The 19,434-nt window shown below is 43.9% G+C and overlaps 1 protein-coding gene across 1 annotated transcript in view; it reads left to right on the top strand.

The window, feature by feature from the left end:
* LOC122943640 (zinc finger CCCH domain-containing protein 7B-like) overlaps window positions 1–16,452 on the top strand; it is an 84,434-nt gene extending 67,982 nt beyond the window's left edge. Inside the window, exons 21-26 of the mRNA XM_044301532.1 lie at window positions 4,737–4,858; window positions 6,784–6,889; window positions 10,365–10,473; window positions 10,612–10,754; window positions 11,439–11,602; window positions 15,603–16,452. Coding sequence (XP_044157467.1) covers window positions 4,737–4,858; window positions 6,784–6,889; window positions 10,365–10,473; window positions 10,612–10,754; window positions 11,439–11,602; window positions 15,603–15,831 — 873 coding nt within the window. The 3' untranslated portion in view covers window positions 15,832–16,452. The remainder of the gene's footprint in view (window positions 1–4,736; window positions 4,859–6,783; window positions 6,890–10,364; window positions 10,474–10,611; window positions 10,755–11,438; window positions 11,603–15,602) is intronic.
* Window positions 16,453–19,434: the final 2,982 nt, after the last annotated feature.

Below are 19,434 nucleotides of genomic sequence, written 5' to 3'. Positions count from 1 at the left end.
CCTTCTGCCCGTGTTACTGGTCTGCGCCTGTTCTCATTGGGTTTTCGCCTGCTTGCCAGGCGACTCCAGCGGGTTCACTACTGTCCACTCCTGGCTGTGTCTCGTCCAGGATCTGTCGTAAGACTTAGGGTTTTTTGTCTGGGGTTCTGTGGGAAGCTGTGCATTCCCCACTCTGAAGTTCTTTCCCCATGGTTCTGTCTTTTAGTTGAGGTGTCAAGTGTCGGCGCTGTTCTTCCTCTTCCAGCGTTCCCGGCCCTCTGGGCCTGCCAAGACCTTCTTCCTCGGAGTGGCTCTTTGGTTCCTCTGTACTGTCCTTCGGTACCGCCCTGGGGACTATATCCTGAGCTCTCGGCGCTCCGATCTTGCCCTTGGAGCCGTTACAGGAGTTCTCTCTATCCGTCTGTCCTGTACGGTTGTGTTCCGTATCAGTCGTGTCTCTGACTGGTGCCGGCATGGGCCCCCTTTTTTTGTTACGAGCTTTCTGTCTTTTCCAGGACAGGGCTGTTCTGCATCTCGTTTCTTCCTTCCTTCCTTCCTTCCTTCCTTCTGAAGGTGGTGTTGCCTTTCGCTTCAACACCTCACCTATTTGGACGTTGTTTGGGCCTGGCCGTTTTTTACTTGGAGATCTCCGACTCTTGCAGTCGTTCGGCCTCTTGGGGTTCCAGGAGGTCTGTGCATAGGGTTGACAGACTCCAGGGTGGTTTTCCTCTGCTTGATCAGATTGGCTATTGCTGTGGTTACCGCACCTAGGGCAGGATTCTGTCTTTGGTGTCACCGTTCCTTTCACCAGAGCGGTCGGTGCCTCCTGGGCCGGAGGCATTGGGCTTCGGCCGTGCATTTGGGCACGGCGGCCACAGGTCTGCCTTGCACGCCTTACTGAGTTCTACAGGGTGCATACTCTGACTTTGGCAGATGCTGCCTTACCCCGCCTGGGTTTACAGGCGGCGGTTCATTGATGCCTTTCGGGTGCTTCACCTTGGTGCTGTGGTCCCTCCCCCTTTTGGACTGCTTTTGAACGTCCCAAGGTCTTCTGTGTCCCCCAAGGAAACTGGGCGAGAAAACGAGATTTTTGTATAACTTACCAGTAAAATCTCTTTCTCGCTCTTTCCTTGGGGGACACAGCACCCACCCATTAATTGTTTTTTCTCTGTGCGTTTTCCGAGTTTTTGTTACCCGTTGGGTAGTTGGCTTGTTGGTTCCTTGTTGGACTTTGCCTTTTCTCACTGCTTGGACACGCAACTGGCAGTCTCTCTCTCCAGGCTGAGGGTATAGCTGTGGAGGAGGGGCTTAACAGTTTTCACTTAGTGTCACGCCTCCTATGGAGATGAGCTATACCCAAGGTCTTCTGTGTCCCCCAAGGAAAGAGCGAGAAAGAGATTTTACTGGCAAGTTATACAAAAATCTCGTTTTTGTCACCTTGCATCACTAAAAGTGCAACACCAAGCAAACAAAAAGGCGTATGCCCCCCAAAATAGTACCAATCTAACCGTCGCCTCATCCCACAAAAAATGAAAAAATGTCTCTCGGCCTATGGAGACGCTAAAACATGTTTTTTTATTTTTTTTGCTTTGTGTTAATGTAAATAAAAAAAGCATACATATTGGGTATCACCGGGTCCGTAACTGTAAACTACAGAATCGAGGCAATAAATATTGAGTTTAGTTTGGCTGTTAAGTCTTGCTTTGTTAGCAGAAAAAAATGATTAATTTAAAATGGAAAATCTGCCCCAAAAAGTGAAATTCTGAAATTATATATCCATTTTCTATTAATTCTTGTGGAACACCTAAAGGGTTAACAAAGTTTGTAAAATCAGTTTTGAATACCTTGATGGGTGTAGTTTCTAAAATGGGGTCATTTTTGGGTGGTTTCTATTATGTAAGTCTCAAAGTGACTTCAAACCTGAACTGGTCCTCTTAAAAAGTGGGGTTTTGGAAATTTTCGGAAACATTTCAAGATTTGCTTAAAGGGGTATTCTCATCTTAATGATCACTGTTAAATCTGTTAATGATTTAACAGTGATTATTCTTCTAAATATATTTAATTAACAAATTCCCAACCCTTAGAAGAAAATAAACCTATACTTACCTGACTGTTGTCTTCTGTCTCCCCTGGTTACGGCCACCGCTATTCTCCGGAATCGTGGTGGCTGCGCGTGCGCAGACTTCTCCCAGCCGGGCCGCACGCTGTACTGAACGCGCATGCCGAGGCCGCGCATGCGCTACGGTGATTTCTTCCTGGCCAGTATAGTATACCTGCCAGGAAGAAGTCACCAGGGCGCATGCGCGGCCTCGGCGTGCGCGTTCAGTACAGCATGCGGCCCGGCCAGGAGAAGACATCAATCAAGGAAGTGGACAGCGCGCCGGGAGCAGGTAAGTATGAAACTGCGTGTTGATAATACCCCTTTAACTTCTAAGCCTCCTAATGTCCCCAAAATGGCATTCACAAAATGATCCAAACATGAAGTAGTCATTTGGGAAATGTAAAGTAATAACTATTACAGGGCTCCAGACTAAAAAAATATCAAGGAGCCATTGGCTCTTAACCTGAGAAATGTTGTCGCCAAATTTAAAATACATATAATTATGTACACACAGCAGCATGGAGCTGACTATGGCAGCCAGGGCTTCAGTAGCGTCCTGGCTGCCATGGTAACCGGAGCCCCAGGATTACACTGCTGGGGCTCCGATTGGAACTGCCACTGCACCACCAATGATACTTGGGGGGGAGGGGGGTTTGGGGCGCACTGTACCACCAATGATTATAATACTCTGGGGGTGGAGCCATACCCAGAGCATGACGTGATTTGGAAAAAAACACAATTTACCCGAAAAATGCACCTTAAAGGGGTTCTCCGGCCCAAAACTTTTTTTTTTTTTTTGCTAAAAAGAACTAACCTGTGAAGGAAAGAGTATTACTAATATACTTGCCTTCCACAGTGCAGCTGTTTTTGCGCTATGGATCTTGGTCACGTGGTCCCTCTAGCCATCTTTTCTCCTCTTCCGGACAAAGTCTGTCTTCTGGTCCTCTCTTCCTTTCTCCAGCACGAGACTGTTTGTCACTAATGACGTCATTGCCTCCTACTGGAGAAAGCTCCGCCCGGCCGTCTACACGGCGCACTAGGCTGCATACTAGTGCACATGTGCAGTACTGCCGTTTGTATCATACAGGCTTCTATGTGAAGCCTGTATTGACTCCTGCACAGCGCAATGTATCAAAAGCCTTACTAAAGTCTACTGCACCTCCGCCATCTATTATTTTAGTCACCCAATCAAAAAAAATCATTAAAGGGGTATTCCCATCTTAATGATCACTGTTAAATCTGTTAATGATTTAACAGTGATCATTTTTCTAAATATATTGTTGTCTTCCGTCTCCCCTGGTTACGGCCACCACTCTTCTGCGCACGCGCGGCCACCGCGATTCCTGAGATGACTTCTTCTCTTCTCCAGGCCGGTTGCGCGCTGTACTAAATGCGCATGCCGAGGCCGTGCATGCGCTATGGTGATTTCTTCCTGGCCAGTATAGTATACTTGCCAGGAAGAAGTCACCAGGGAGCATGCGCGTCCTCTGCGTGCGCGTTCAGTACAGCGCGCGGCCCGGCCGGGAGATCAAGATGAAGCCCGTCCCCTGCTGAGTGCCGAAACCAGGAAGTGGACAGCGCGCCAGGAGCAGGTAAGTATCAAATAGCGTGTTGATAATACCCCTTTAAGATTAGTTTGACATGATCTCCCTGAAGTAAACCCATGCTGTTTTTCAGCTTTCAATCCATGGTATTTTAGATGTTCCACAATCCTCTCCTGAAGTCAGGATTACTGGCCTATAGTTGCCCGATTCCTCCCTACTTACCTTTCTTGTGAATGGGCACAACATTTGCTCATTTCCAATCTTCTGGGACGACTCCTGTTACCAGTGATTTGGTTAAATAAATCTGTTAATGGTTTTGCTAGTTCACCGCTTAGCTCTTTTAATAGCTTTGGGTGTATCCCATCAGGCCCCTGTGACCTATTTGTATTAATTTTAGACAGCTGACTTAGAACCTCTTCCTCTGTAAAGACACATGCATCAAAAGATTAATTAGTCTACTTTCCTAACGGAGGTCCTTTTCCTTCATTTTCCTTTGTAAAAACTGAACAGAAGTATTCATTGAGGCAGTCAGCTAGTTCTTTATCTTCTTCCATATACCTTCCTTTTGTTTTTAATTTGGTAATTCCTTGTTTTAGTTTCCTTTTTTCATTTATGTATCTGAAGAATGTCTTATCACCTTTTTTCACTGACTGAGCTAATTTCTCTTCTGCCTGTGCTTTAGAAGCTCTTATACCTTGCTTGGCCTCTCTGCCTAATCTTATAATTTTCCCTGTCATCCTTGTTTTTTTTATAATTACTAAATGCTATCTTTTTTGTTTTTAATGATTTTGGCCACTTCTGCTGAGTACCACAGTGGTCTCTTCCTTTTTTTTTTGCTTTTACTGACCAGCCTAATGCATTTATCTGTTGCCTTCAATAGTGCCACTTTTAAGTAGTCCCATTTCTCCTGGACTCCATTGAAACTGTTCCAATCTGATAGGGACTCGTATACCAATCTAATTTTAGAAAAGTCAGCTTTTCTAAAAATCTTTTTCTAAAATCTAATGAAAGTGCCTTGATTATTATTATTTTTTTTTCTTACTCACAGAAGTTCGGTAGCCTTTCATGTTGTGTTACTGCATTCCTGGGATCTAATAAGCTTCTTATTTTAGCAACCTACCATCAAACCACTGGATATGAAAATGAAATTTGTCTGCGGGCAGTGCTTGCGCAATGGTCGAGAGATTGAGGCTGACCGTGATGAAAAGTATTGCACTGCCAAAGCAAGACATAGGTACTGTGAATATTGTAATTTGTGAATTCCCTATGTGGACTCTGCTTCATTAATGTGAATTGTGTTTAAAGTCTTTTGATGGTCATAAATGGGGTGATAGGTGCCTGTCCCATCTCTGGATCACTCGCGTATCTCAAAAATGCAGGTCGCATAGAGGAGAGCAGACCGCGCTTGTATGGCCGCCCTCTATTCATTTCTATGGGACTGCCAAAAAAATAGCCGAGTGCTGGTTCAGCTATTTCCTTCAGCCACATAGAAATTAATGGACTTGTCACCACTCTGCTAATTTTGGCATTCATAGAAAATAATGGAGGGCAGCCGTGCATGCGTGGTCTGCTCTCCTTCTCTTTGCAGGCTCCATTTTAGAGATAGGTGTGGGTCCCACCTCTGGGACCTGCACCTATCAGACATTAGGGACATATCCTGGCAATGTATGAGATGGGCCAACCCCTATAAGGGCTTATACACATGTCAGGGACTAACGCACTTGTGCTGTCCATGTTATCCATGGATGGCACACTGATCTATTGATTTTAATGTCTTTACTCACAAATCCTTATTTTTACACTGACAGTGGATTAATGGAAATAACTGAAGCATGCAGTAGTTCGGTCTGTATTGTTGACCAAACACGCCCTTTGAAATCTGCGGGTCCGTGAAAATCAATGACACGACACAGATGGCATCTATTCTATGTTCTGTCACTTGTTTTTACAGACCATTGGTAGGAGATACTCTGGAATTACCTTTTTCTTTTCAGCTTGGCAGTGCACGTAGAACACATGCAACATGGTGGCTACAAAATGGACCCACCAACCAAAAACTGACCCTTTACAGACCTCTTCATGGATGAAACACTGACTTTTTTTTTTCATTGATGTCTAACTAACTTGGATGTGTGAAACAGGGCTAAAGTTGTCCATTGGCCAAGGAACACCACTTGGGCACAGCCACGGCATTTGTGTGCTGAATGGCACCAGAATTGGCATATGCTCTTGTAGAGGGCCCTGAGCAGGCAATACACAAATTGTTACATACATATATACTCTTGTCTTCTTATTCATAAAGGGAATGTGTCATCAGAAAATTACCATTTTTTTAATCACGTTTTTTATGTTAAACTTTTTTATTTTTTTAGAATTTTTATTTTTCTATGTCACTATCTATATTTTCAAAAATGTACATAATCCTGCAATTTTACCGCTGGCTGCAAGGCCTAAAATATGTTAAAGGGGTCGTCTGCTTTTTTTTATATTGATGACATAACCTCTAGATAGGTCATCATTATCAGATTGGCGGGGGATCTGATATGAACAGGATGGAGGCGTCCCATTGAAATGAATGGGGACAGAGGAGCTCTAATTACACTGCTCGCTACTGCAATGTGGACTGTGAGCAGGTAAACGGAGAAGAGAAGACAGCGCTTGTATGAGAGCTGTGTTCCCTTCAAACAGCTGATCGGTGGGGTTGCTGGCAGTCATGTTCTCGCCAATCTGATACTGATGACCCATCCTGAGGAGAGCATCAATATAAGAAAGTGGACAACCCCTTTAAGACTTCCCTTTTGAGAGCAGCTACGTAGGCCATAAACACATTATAATAATTATTTAAAAAAAATTTTTTTTTATTGAAGCACCATTCATTCCATAGCGCTGTACATATGATAAGGGGTGCACATACATAATACAGACAATTGCACTATTCATAAACAAGATGAGTTACAAACTGGTACAGAAGGAGAGAGCCCTGCCAGTGAGGGCTTTCAATCTACAGATATGTATGTATATGTGTGTATATATATATAAAAAATCACCAAAAATAAAAAAAATTATGTCTAACATAAAAACAATAGGTCATCCTCTTACGGCATATTACCTTTAAGTCTGTCAAGACACTAATTGACCGCTTTCTCTTCTATTTTACAGCTGGACAAAAGATAAGCGAGTGTTGTTGGTGATGTCAAAGACCAAAAAAAAATGGGTCCCCACCAGACCCCTTCCATCGATTCGCTCTTTTCCTCAGCAGTATGAGGTATATTGCATATACTAAAATGTGAAAACCCATGTAATACCATGCATTTAATATTTTAGTATTCTCAAGTTTGTGCCACATAGATCAAAACAGAAGGTAATGAGACTGATTGGCTAAGGAGCCATCGCTGCTTGTTTTTCTTAAAGGCAATTTACATTTTGATAGGGGAAGTCACTACGCGATGTCTAGCAGATTGCTTGTATCCAGATTGAGCGGTTTCACATAGAGAAGGATTATTATGGCCCTGGCGGAGCCCTGATAGGCTCTCACATGATACTGTACTATGTAAACCTTAAACCCAAGACATTCAACCTTTTAAATATAGGTCATTGAGGAACAAAAATGAAAACTCACTGTAATTGATTCCACAACCCCGTCCATAAATTGCATTATAAGTAGACACCTTAATAACAGATCTGCCTCTCTATGTGGTGCTAGAGTTGAGATGCCAGTGGCATCTGGCAGCTGATTTTCCACATGCAGATCCCAACATGTTTTTGTCGATCTGCATTTCTCACCCATAAGCAATAAGTATACCGATGTCAGAACATGTTTTGATCACTGCTTAGTTAAAGGGGGTATTCTTACCGAAGACATTTATGGCATCCTCTCCTATCTGTAGAATGGGCTCATGTGAGCTCTTTTCTGGAAGACATGGGGTCATGTCTGAACAGCTGTTATACCTGTTATGGCCTATCCTACTGTATCCATAAAGAAATACCCTGCTGTACTCGTAAAGAAATGATGAAGGTGTCTGAAAGAGATCTGTGGTTTAGTTGGCATAGCTCTTTACGTGGGCGATGATTGGGAATGAACGGTTCATGCCTTATAATGGCTGATGAGTCAGCTGCAGTAAAGCTGCAGCGGTCATCCTATCTGTACAGAGATGAATAATTGATACAAGATTGTTTGTCCACGTACGGGTTTATTGCCCATCAGCAGCAGATTGCTGTTTAGACGTGGCAGTGTTCTGCCAGGAAATGATTTTATGTGCCACATAAACAGAGCACCTGATGAACAAGCATTTTTGCTCATTTGTCTTTTGACCAGCTCCACCTTTACACAGGCCTGTTATGGGGAGCGAGTGTTCATAGGAATGTTCACTTCCAATAGCTAACCCAAACCTCAGCCCATGTAAAAAAGCCTAAAAGGTGTATTCCAGGATTGGGTCCCCTTTAAAGGAAGCATGTGTAACCTAAAGAAAGAATCATGCTCGCCTGCCCCCCCACCGCTCCAGTCCAGACTTTGGCTTGTCCCCAAGCAGCACATCACTGTTGGGTCAAGTGCCGCTTGGGGACACTTTACCACTGAGGAAAGTAATTGGCTGCAGCAGTGCACATGTTCCCGTCTGTACCCCAGCCAGACGTAAACAAGCCAAGGACTGGAAGATCGCTGAATGAAGCCAGTGCACAGGACCGGAGCAGCGGGCAGCAGGTGAGTATGATTCATTTATTAGGTACCACATGCTAGGGGGCCTAAATAAAATGGGATTACATCCTGGAAAACCTTATTAAATGGGTTTTCTGAGTTTTTTCTTGATGACCTATCCTCAGGATAAGTCATCAATATCAGATCGGCGAGTGATGCTCTGCACCCCCGCCGATTAGCTGGTTGAAGAGAAAGCCGTGCGGCGTCCCAGCGCAGCCTTCCCTTCACTGTTGACATTGCAGCGGTGAGGAGGTGTAACTACAAGAACGCTGTCCTATTCACTTCTATGGGATGGCTCGTTCCTATACAAGTGTTTTGTTTTTTTTCCTGCTGTGCAGACCGTCCATTTTAATGATTCAGACGGCATTTAATTAAGCAGGGTGGAGTTCATAAAAATGTGGTATGTCAGGCAGGAATAACTTGGCCCAGGCATGAAAAATAATGGCAGTATCACGTAACATAATGTACCTTGACTTTAACTATTTATAGACCCAGTTACCTAATATGACCTGGACTCACAATGAATCACATTAAAGCCTCATGCACTCGTCTGTGGAACATGGCCCGTGAGATACCGGCCTGGATTCCTGTTGAGTGCAGGAGCGCACAGCGTCATTGGTTGCTGTGACGACGTACGCTTCCTGCTGCCGCTACACTACAGTAATACACTGGTATGATCTATACGAGTGTATTACTGTAGTGCAGCGGCGGCATGAAGCACACGGCGTCATAGCAACGAATGACGCCGTGCGCTCCTGCACTCAGCAGGAATCCAGGCCGGTATCTCACGGTCTGTGTTCCAAGGATGTGTGCATGAGGCTTCAATGTTGCACTGTTAATTAGTAGGTGAAAACATATATTAAACCTGTGTAGACCATTCCAGGTGCATTCACATCACTTTTTTCTTTTCCATTCTTCTGATCCTTTATTTTGAGCATCAGTCATGAGTTAGTATCAGTTTGCACTAAAAATTACTGATCCATTGTTTTGAGCATCAGTCATTATCAGTTCCGTCAGAGACTCGTTATTTTAGACAGGAGGAAAAAAACCTTGGGAGATCTCGGAGATAATTGACAAAAACGTATAATAACGAATGCCCAAGACAATGTATCTGTGTTTAGGGTGCATGTAACCACGTCATGTTCCCCCCTTGCTGTCACCTGTGCACATATTGCACATATACATTTTGTTTCCAAATTTGATACTGCAGTCCCGAGAAACTTGCCTTTTTATCCATATGCAAATTTGGTTCTAATTGCACTGCGGATGGGCCGAGCCGCTTTGTGCAGCACAGGTCCTCCACTTTTCCCTCCCACTCTAGCCTGATTGACGGGACCGGGCTTCACCATACCGCTCCTGGCACTTGCATTCAAGACAGTTACTTTGAATGTGCACATGTGCAGAAAAGCCCTTTGGCCTAGTCTGGTCTGAAGGAACTGTTCTGTGCATGTGCCAAATCCAGATTTCAGTCATAGGATTTCTGAGACTGGTGCAGTGATGCCGGGGAAGCATCCAATATGTGGGGTCTGTCTGTCTGGACACTGGCATTTTGTTAGTGAAAGTTTCTCTTTATAAAGGGGTTTTCTGGGCATCATGGCCCCTGAAACAGAAGATTCATACTTGCTTGCGCCATGTGGCTCTGGACCTCCTCTCTGTCTCCGCTCTGGCCATCTTCTCGTCCTGGCACTGTTTGCATCTGCCTGGCCATGGGCATGGTCACCCAGTCAATGACAGCGGTGATGTGCTGCATGTGACCACACAAATCAGCCATTGGCTGGAGCGGCACATGTGACCATGCTCATAACCAACCAGATTTTAACAGTGCCAGGACCAGAAGGTAAGAGCGGAGGAACAGAACAATGTGGGAGGCAATGGAGCAGGTAAGTGCGATTATTCTGTTCCAGGGGCCATGCTGAAGGAACTTGTTAAATACTCTTTACCGGGAAAAAACCCTAAGGTGGTCAAGCCAAGTGTACTGCAGCTAAAATGCGTATGTGTTGTCGTCTTGTAGGGATTAATTGAAATTATTCTTTTTTTTTTGGCATAGATCTGCGTCCATGTGCAAAATGGCAAGAAATGTCAGTATATTGGAAATTGCACCTTTGCGCACAATACTGAGGAAAAAGACATCTGGACATTTATGAAGGAGAACAAAGGTCAGTGAATGCAAATGTCTTCACAGGGATTAACAGTTACCATATAGACTAGAGCGCAAGCTCTTCAGTAGAGATGATGAATACAATTCTATTTCACAGCCTCTCAACCAGTCTACCTTTTGTTTTATTACTACTTAGTTCTGGATCTACAGCTGCTGTTTGATTTATGTAATAAGAACAACGCCCTGGCAGAGAAACCTGGAAAGACAGCAACCGCATCTGGAGGCCAAAAAGAAGCTGAGAAACAGATTGTCATGCCAACAGATTATGCAGATCTTATGGTAAATAGATTTTTCCGCCTGGCTGACTTCTTTCATGGAATATTATAAGGAATGTAGTATCACTCTTGATTTTAATTAACATGGGAGTATGAGGGTTAACACCTAAGAGAAGAAAGCTATTATAAAATCAGTATTCAAATTATTCCCTACTCACAGGATAGGGGGTAGCTAACTAGTGGGGGTCCCACTGCTGGGATCCCCAACGATCCAGAGAATGGGATCCGTGTTCCCCTTCCTGATGAGAGGCAGGCTGCACATGCTCACTGCTGCTCCATTCATTCTTTGTGGGACTGCCGGAGGCAGCAGAGTACAGCACAGCTATTTCTGGTGGTCCCATAGATAATGAATGGAACGGCAGAGTGCTACTACCTTGAAATAGTTGATCAGTCGTGGTGCTGGATGTTGGACCCCCCACCAATCGGGTATTGAGGGCCTGTCCTTAAGGATTGGCCATCAATATTAAAATCCTGGAATACCCCTAGAAGTTAAAATGGGGTAATATGGAGAGAGATTCTGATAAACATTGGTTACAACTGGGTTAAAGCTGAAAGTAGGCCATATTTGGGGGGAAAAGGTCTTCTGATAATTTGGAAATGTTTATGGTTACGATGATGTATATAGGTGTTGAGAGGTCTGTTGGGGGTGGAAGTTCTTCATATGTATGCTGGTCTTCTCTCCTGAAAGGCTGGTTTCCACTGCTATCTCTGTGGCAAGAACAGCAACAGCGAGAGGCAATGGCAGAAACACATCCAGTCTGAGAAGCATAAGGATCGTGTGTTCACCTTGGAAAGTGAAGATAGTTCTTGGAAATACCGCTTTCCAGCTGGGGAATTCAAGCTCTGTGAAAGGTTAGTGTGTATACTTTATGTATTCAGGTAGAAGAAAGTACCGAAAGGTTTACAGCCCTGCAGAGACGCCCTTGTTCCTGTTGGTCTCCAGATTCAGGCACTTTCTTCGATTTGCCCCTCCGTTCTCCTGCCACAGCCCCTGCTCTGTTTTGGCATTAAATATGTAAACCAGTAAAGGTACGAGGAGGAGTAGACCTCAGCTCTCCTCAGAGGGTGTTGCCTTCTCCAAAGCAGTCCAATCAACACAGATCACTTCACAGCAATGCAGACTACACGTGAGCGCCATCTTTAACGACCATACATGTACGGTAGAGGTCCTGAAAGGGTTAAATGGTGACATTGTAACCGTAAAAGAAGCATAGTATTTGGTATATTTTTGCATATCAATAATAAGAGGTCTGTTTCCTTGTTAATTATCTACTTGTGAAGTATAAGTTAATTACTTAGCTGGAGATCAGGAAATAATTACAATTTTAAATATCCCTGGTCTGGGAGAAGACTACATCCATCACTGTAGTCCGCTTCTTCCCCTACTGCTTGTCATCACATAGAATGGTAACAAATCATGAGTGCTTAGTGCATTTTAAAAGGTTATTACCATCTTAGACATTGGGGGCACATCGCTAGTCCCTCTGGGACATGCACCTATACTTAGAACAGAGCCTGCAAAGTCCAGGAGGGCACACTGCACATAAGTGGCCACCCCTCCAGTCATTCCTAATCGAGCACTGAAAATAGTCGAGCTACATCCGTCAGCCGCATAGAAGTAAATGGAGTGGTGGCCACACTTTCGCGGTGTGCCTACTGTTAATTTCAATGGGACTGCCGAAAATAGCCGGGCGTGCTACTGAGCTATTTTCAGCACTCCCATAAATGAATGGAGGGCGGCCATGCATGTGCAGGTCCTAGCAATATGCTCCCAATGTCTGACATGGGAATAACCCTTTAATGTGTATATTTCTATACTTTTGTTGTAGCTACACTAATATATTAGACTCATCTAGAGTGTGACTTAATCTGTCTACATTAACTTATTGGTGTAGAAACTGTCACATCAATTAAAGGGGTTGTCCCGCAATAATTCCTTTTATGCAGCTCCTACCTCTACGACTCCCTCCTGTAAATAAGGGCCCTTGGGCCCCAGTGCTTGACTGTAGAGCAGACAAGCAAGTGCCATCCTTCTCAGTAGACCTGAATGAGGATTTCCGTAAAAACCAGACTTGCTCACTTGACCTTTTAAATAGAAAAAAACAAAATGCCTCAATACACTAAGAATAATCGTGTAGATGTATATTGTCTCACCCCAATATATATCAAAACACACTGTGGACCGGGTATACTATTAAAACATAACTTTTACTATAATTGTTTAAAATTGTAGACAACCAACAATTGCAGTGAACAAACAAAATCGCCATCCCCTGAGGCTGCAGTATTAGAATTATAATAAAGGGTAGGTCTTGCCACTTCCAGAAGTATTCAGGTCAACCTCAGTTGTGTGACATAAATATCCTAATGTTCGGTGGCAATAGGACACAAGTGACCAGTGTTCATGATGCCGGTGGCAGCGAGCAGTTAATCTCCTAATTAGCCCTGAGTGTAAACCCTGCCTGCCATAGGGTCAGGGAACTAATTATCACCTGCCTAACAGACACAGAGCACCCGCCCCAATAGGGCGACCCCATACGGAACCTTTCCTGGTTATGGGGCCTAATCCCTACAAATACCCTCACTAGAATTCCCTACATGCCATGTTTCGTTCCACCAACGGAACTCATCAGGGGACTTTAATAAAGTGAAGGGGAATACTGAAGAAACAAAAAAACACAATTGTCTCTCAAAAACCTCCACATGAAAGACAAGGAGATAATGCATCATCCTCTACTTACTAATTCAAAATCTAGGACAATGTTCTTGTAGTGTGGAGAATATAGGCACGGTCAGTGATGGTCGCCCATACCTGGTGTGGGGGAAGTGTCCCCTGTCCACCTACGTCTCACCGCAAGTTATGGTAAACTAGGAGAGCGCGACCTTATGCGCCATCTCCCTATTTAAATTCATCCGGCTGTATCTGCCTCCCAGTCACCCGCCTCCCTTCAGTGTGTGCTGCTCACGTGCGCTCCACTGCCACCGAAAGTAGGTATCACACAATCTCCCAGGCTTCCGGAAACCTAGTGAAGCACTGCGCCGGCATCCCTTGTCTCTAGGCAACCGAGTGATGTCCGGACGCAGCGCTCACTCGCTGTCAATGATATCTGACAGCTGTTTAACTGAACTGAATCGCCCTATAATGGATTTTAAAAGACAGGTACCACACAGTTTGTTAATGATAAAAATTGCCAATGACTACAAATCGGAGAGGAGGGATTACTTACAAAGAACCTCAAAGTTGATCAAATACCATGGCTAAAGTTTGCCTATTTTTACGGGTAAGGAGGGATGTTCGGTCGCATGCCAGGTCTTTCTAATAAGCTGACTGAAGTGTGTCTACGGGATAACCACGGTCCGAGAATCTGGTTTTCAGATCAGCTGCCTTCCTCAGGATATCAGAATGTTGAGGGCAGTTCCTCCTTAGCCGCAAATACTGGCCTCGGGGGGATCCCTTTTTATTTATTTATTTTTTTGTGAGAATGGATGGCTGTTCTCCTACCGCAAAACTGAATTGGTAGAGGTGGGTTTACGGAAGATAGAGGTGTCAAGTGTACCTTTTTCAATTTTTGATAATGGAAATACCCAAAAATGGCTATTGTGTCGGATTACATTCAGACGTGAACCGCAAGAAAATATCATTGGTATTCAGGCTTTTTGCCCATGTGGAAAATGATTCTGGACTACCCTTTCAGATGACAAACACGTCATCGATATAACGTGCCCACATCTGGACATTCTGAAGCTCCTTTGTGGTTTCATCCCTAAAGACCACAGTATTCTCCCACCAGCCCAGGAACAGATCAGCATACGATGGGGCACAGGGGCTCCTCATCTCAGTGCCCCTGAGCTGGTGGTCGAATCTGCCATTGAAAAGAAAATCATTTCTTTTCAGAGAGAACTCAAGCAATTGGAGGACAAAATGATTATGTGCTGTGACCTGTCATCTACGTGTGGACAAGAAACGTGCCACTAGGCACCATTCATGCGGAATCAAGGAGTATAATGCCTCAACATTAATACTGCCCAATATACACCCTTCTTCCGGTTGGATGCCTTTGAGTTGTTGAGTTGTTTAAGAAGGTCCCCAGTCTCTTACTTGACCGTTACTTTCCAACAGATTCTTTACAGCGAACAACCCATTTAAATATATATATATATATATATATATATATATATGATGTATACGTACCAGGCTTCACAACACTATGGTAGGTGGAGGCTTCCGCCTAGCAGTGAGCCCGGTGACATCACTGGCATAGATAGGTGGTGTATAGCGCTGCCCTAGGATCTTTCGGAGGCAAGTACTATGCAAAGTAGCAGGTCCCCCCCCCCCTTTAATACGCAGCGGGCCTGGGAAGCATCAAAATGGGAGTGGTGGGGCATTGGCGAGGTTACTTTTTTGTATTTTTCAGTGTCGCCAATATGGGGTATGTTTAACTTTTTGATTAGTCTGTTGAGGGCAGACCTGTGGATTTGTGCCCCCACCTCCATAGCAACCTGTTGGCTTATTGGGGGGGGGGGGGCGGCGGCAGAGGAAACTCTCCTTCTATCTGATCACTTAACTGTTGCAGTCACTATTGACCATGGTATCTAAGGGGTTAAATGGCTAGGATTGTGGTTCTCTCAGATGGTGGCAGTAGCCTCGCTGTCAGTCACAGCCAGGCTCCCATGGTGACTGCACAGTCCCAGCATTTCTTGTAGGCAGATTGGGCCCCCTTGTGCCAAGTTGTCGATAGAACCAGTCCACTTGTCTTTCTGCTGCAATGGAATAAAAAGCTGCTAAAGACGAGTCCAAGCAAATATTTTATTTTTTCTTGATAAATGCATATTTTATCTAATTTCACCATAGGTATGAGGAGACACAGAGTTGCCCGCATGAAAACAACTGCCCCTTTGCTCATGGAACAGAAGAACTGGCAGAATGGCATGAACGCAGAAAAGTGCTGCAGTACAAAGTTTCCAAAGCCCGTAAAGACATGTTACTGGAGCCCAGCGACTCTGACTTTGGCAAATACTCCTTCATTATGCAAGATCTGGCAGAAGGATCTGAGGAGAAAGCGACTGCAGAATCACAGTAAAACCGAAAAGTATTCATATCACCTGTATAAGACATGGGAAATGGGATTAAATTGTAACGCTGGATTACTACCATCACACAATGTATCTGTAACTCTAGGCCATCACTTCACTTCATCCCAGTTCATATTTTGAGAAGTAAGTTTTCCCAAAGAACTTGGTGCAATCAGAGTCTGCAGGACTGAAACTTTCTATTTTATGTATTAATAATTATGATATTTCCAACAATGTTTGGTGCGGCATCGCCAGATATTCCAGATTTTGTTTCTCTGAATGAGAAATAATTGTGTTCCTTCTACTCAATGTATTATATTTAGTTATCACTTGGTAGCGAAACAGCTCAGTAACTTTAAAGGGGTTTTTGGGGCTTTTAATATTGACCTATCCGTAGGATGGGTCATTGACATCAGATTGGCTGGGGTCGGACACCCGGCACCCCTGCCGATCAGCTGTATGAGAATACTGCCATCTCGTGTCTCTTTTTCTGCTTTCTGACTTAGAAGGCTACTTTCACACTTGCGTTCGGAGCGGTTCCGTCTGGTATCTGCACAGACGGATCCGCTCCTATAATGCAAACGATGGGATACGTTCAGAACTGATCCATCTGCATTATCTTTCAGAAAAAAAGACGGATCCGTCCAGACTTTGCATTGAAAGTCAATGGGGGACGGATCCGTTTGAAATTGCACCATATTGTGTCAACTTCAAACGTATCCGTCCCCATTGACTTACACTGTAAGTCTGGACGGATCCGTTTGGCTCCGCACGGCCAGGCAGACACCCGAACGCTGCAAGCTGCGTTCGGGTATCTGCCTGCTGAGCGGAACGGAGGTCAAACGGTGCCAGACTGAGGCATTCTGAGCGGATCCGCATCCACTCAGAATGCATTGGGGCTGTACGGATCCGTTCGGGGCCACTTGTGAGAGCCTTCAAACGGAACTCGCAAGCGGAACCCCGAACGCAAGTGTGAAAGTAGCCGAAGCCGTGAGCAGGAAGAGAGACGGGAGACGGCGCTTGCCTTCTCTTCATACAGCTGATCGGCAGGGGTGCCAGGCGTTGGACCCCTGCTGATCTGATATTGATGACTTATCCTGAGGATAGGTCATCAATATTAAAAGCCTGGAAAACCCCTTTTAATACTGTGTTAACTACCGTATATGGCTGTCAAAATAAAATACTGTAATTCTATTTAAAGGGGTTCTCCAAGAATGTTTTAAAATGGCAGTATGCAACCTTTCGTAGTATGTGAGTGGGACTGATTGCCACCACTTGCTGATGTGCTCAGGGGGTGAGGGAGTGGAGCCTCCTTACACACTACACTGCTCTACAATAGATGGTAATGATGTGATTCTGCTTATGATGGGCCATAATGGCTGAGCAGCCTAAGGCCTCATTCAGATCCATCCTCCTGATCCAGCACAAATGCAGTCTGTCGGCCAGACAAAAAAACTGTTGCATGTCCGACCAGAACCTGGCATTTATGGCAGAAAGCAGCCAGATCTCGTTACAGTATATTGAGCTAGAGAATCTGGCAAAATCCGTCAGGCTGTTCTCTGCTGGATAGAGATGAACAAGGCCTAACAGGAATGTTCACCAGTGTGTAGTATATACAAGTGGTAGTGAGGCTTCACCCTCCTAGGCAGCTCTGCAAATGAAGGCAACCAGCCCTGCTCACATTCTAAGACGGGTTGCTTGCGGCCATTTTTAATTGAAATATTTAAGTGGACAAGATACTATAACATATAATTTAGTTCACAATTGCACTACTAAATTTCTCCATTTTTAAATCTGAAAAAATGGAGAAATTTTGGCTGATAGTCCAGTAAAAATGTAGGTCCAGACTACTTTCATATATGGAGCTGAAATATTACTTCAATAGGTTGTTATTTGAGAGAGCCATCACAGCGCCGGTGTCTACACGCAATAGTGCGGGTGCAATGTATTAACTGGCATTAAAGTATAACTTTTATCGCTCCTGAGGAAACGTGGGGTGTTATGTCCACGTAGAAACACGTCGAGCAAATGTATTATTGAGATAGAGCTCCCTAGGCAGGGCAGTGACACTGGTATCATTCCACTGCTATATGCTGGTTCTACTCATCAGACGATTGCTTCCATCCACCGACTAGTATAGGGCACTAATATAGGGATTGATACATAATGGCAACTAGTCTGTTATTTTGACTCCCTGCCCTTTGTGGCCGTTACAGCAAGTCTAGGTTTGCTGGTGCTCTCTAATACAGATGATACAGATGAGCATACCCTAGGCTGTTTTAGGTTACCCCATATGTAGATGGCATTCAATTAGGTCCCTCTCTACATTTTGGGTTTCCTGTTTGCCTGGTTTTTAACTTAAGATATATTTACCCTCTTTTAATTATTGACTTTAATAAAACTTGATTTTTGTTTTTGTTGTGAATGTTCTATCAGGCTGAAATTATAGTATTTTCTTCTGAACTTGTATCAATATAAAAATTTGTGTTCTGTTATTTTGAGAGAACCCTTATCGGCCTAGTAGATTGTGTTTACATTGAAAAGTTGGCACAAAATAGATTTCTGCTACACATCTGCAAGCAGTGGGGGGGTCCTGAGAGCACAGCACTTATGTTGGGCATATTACATGTTGGATAACTAATAATAACTAGCATTTGGCTAATGGCCATCTCTCCACGAACACTGATTCTCTGTATGATGTCAATGGGGGGATATGGAGAAACCACTGAGAGAACATTGTTTTCACCTGTGAACAAACTGTTTGGATATGTTAAAATCCAGCACATGTCCAAGGAGAGTCTGGAGGTCATCATAGACATCAGATCTGTCAGGTATATATTATAATAATAATAATAATAATAATCTAATGTTTATGACCAGCCGTGTAGGAAATGTCTCATTTGTAACTCATGATTACTAGGAAATTATCCTCAGCTTTAGGCCAGTGATGACTACAAAATTACTGAAACTGCATTGCAAATGAATCCGTGAATTCAGAGGACTAGGAGTCTGCCTTATTCTCTGGAGGCTCTTAATATAACTGCTCCGCAGTTTTTGTGCCATTTAGCTGTGTTATTACAGCAAATCTGTCCCTTTTATATGCTGTGGTGACAGATCAGGTTAAAATGAGAATATTTTGGTTGCTCTCTTTATTGTTAAGTTCAGTATATAGCTAGTGTAATAGTGTGCCTAAGCTCCCTCCTAGTGCTGGCTGCAGACCGAATTGTTTGGGTGCAGTGAATTTGTGGCTTGGAGTAAAAAAAAAAGAAGAGGACCAACCTCTAAAGATGTATAAAGAATTCTAATTTTGATTTAAAAGAGAAAATGGTGTTTAAGGGTCGACACATTAAATATTAATGTCTACAGCCCATTTTGTTTTTTACAATTAAATGAGAAGCATACAGTCAGGTCCATAAATATTGGGACATTCTAACATTTTTGGCTCTATATACTACCACAATGGATTTGAAATGAACAAGATGTGCTTTAACTGCAGACTGTCAGCTTTAATTTGAGGGTATTTACATCCAAATCAGGTGACCGGTGTAGGAATTTCAACTGTTTGTATATGTGCCTCCCACTTGTTAAGGGACCAAAAGTAATGGGACAAT

This window comes from Bufo gargarizans, chromosome 7 (assembly GCF_014858855.1).
Source record: "Bufo gargarizans isolate SCDJY-AF-19 chromosome 7, ASM1485885v1, whole genome shotgun sequence".
In the NCBI taxonomy this organism is placed as follows: Eukaryota; Metazoa; Chordata; class Amphibia; order Anura; family Bufonidae; genus Bufo; species Bufo gargarizans.
This window is presented reverse-complemented; position numbering and strand designations above follow the sequence as displayed.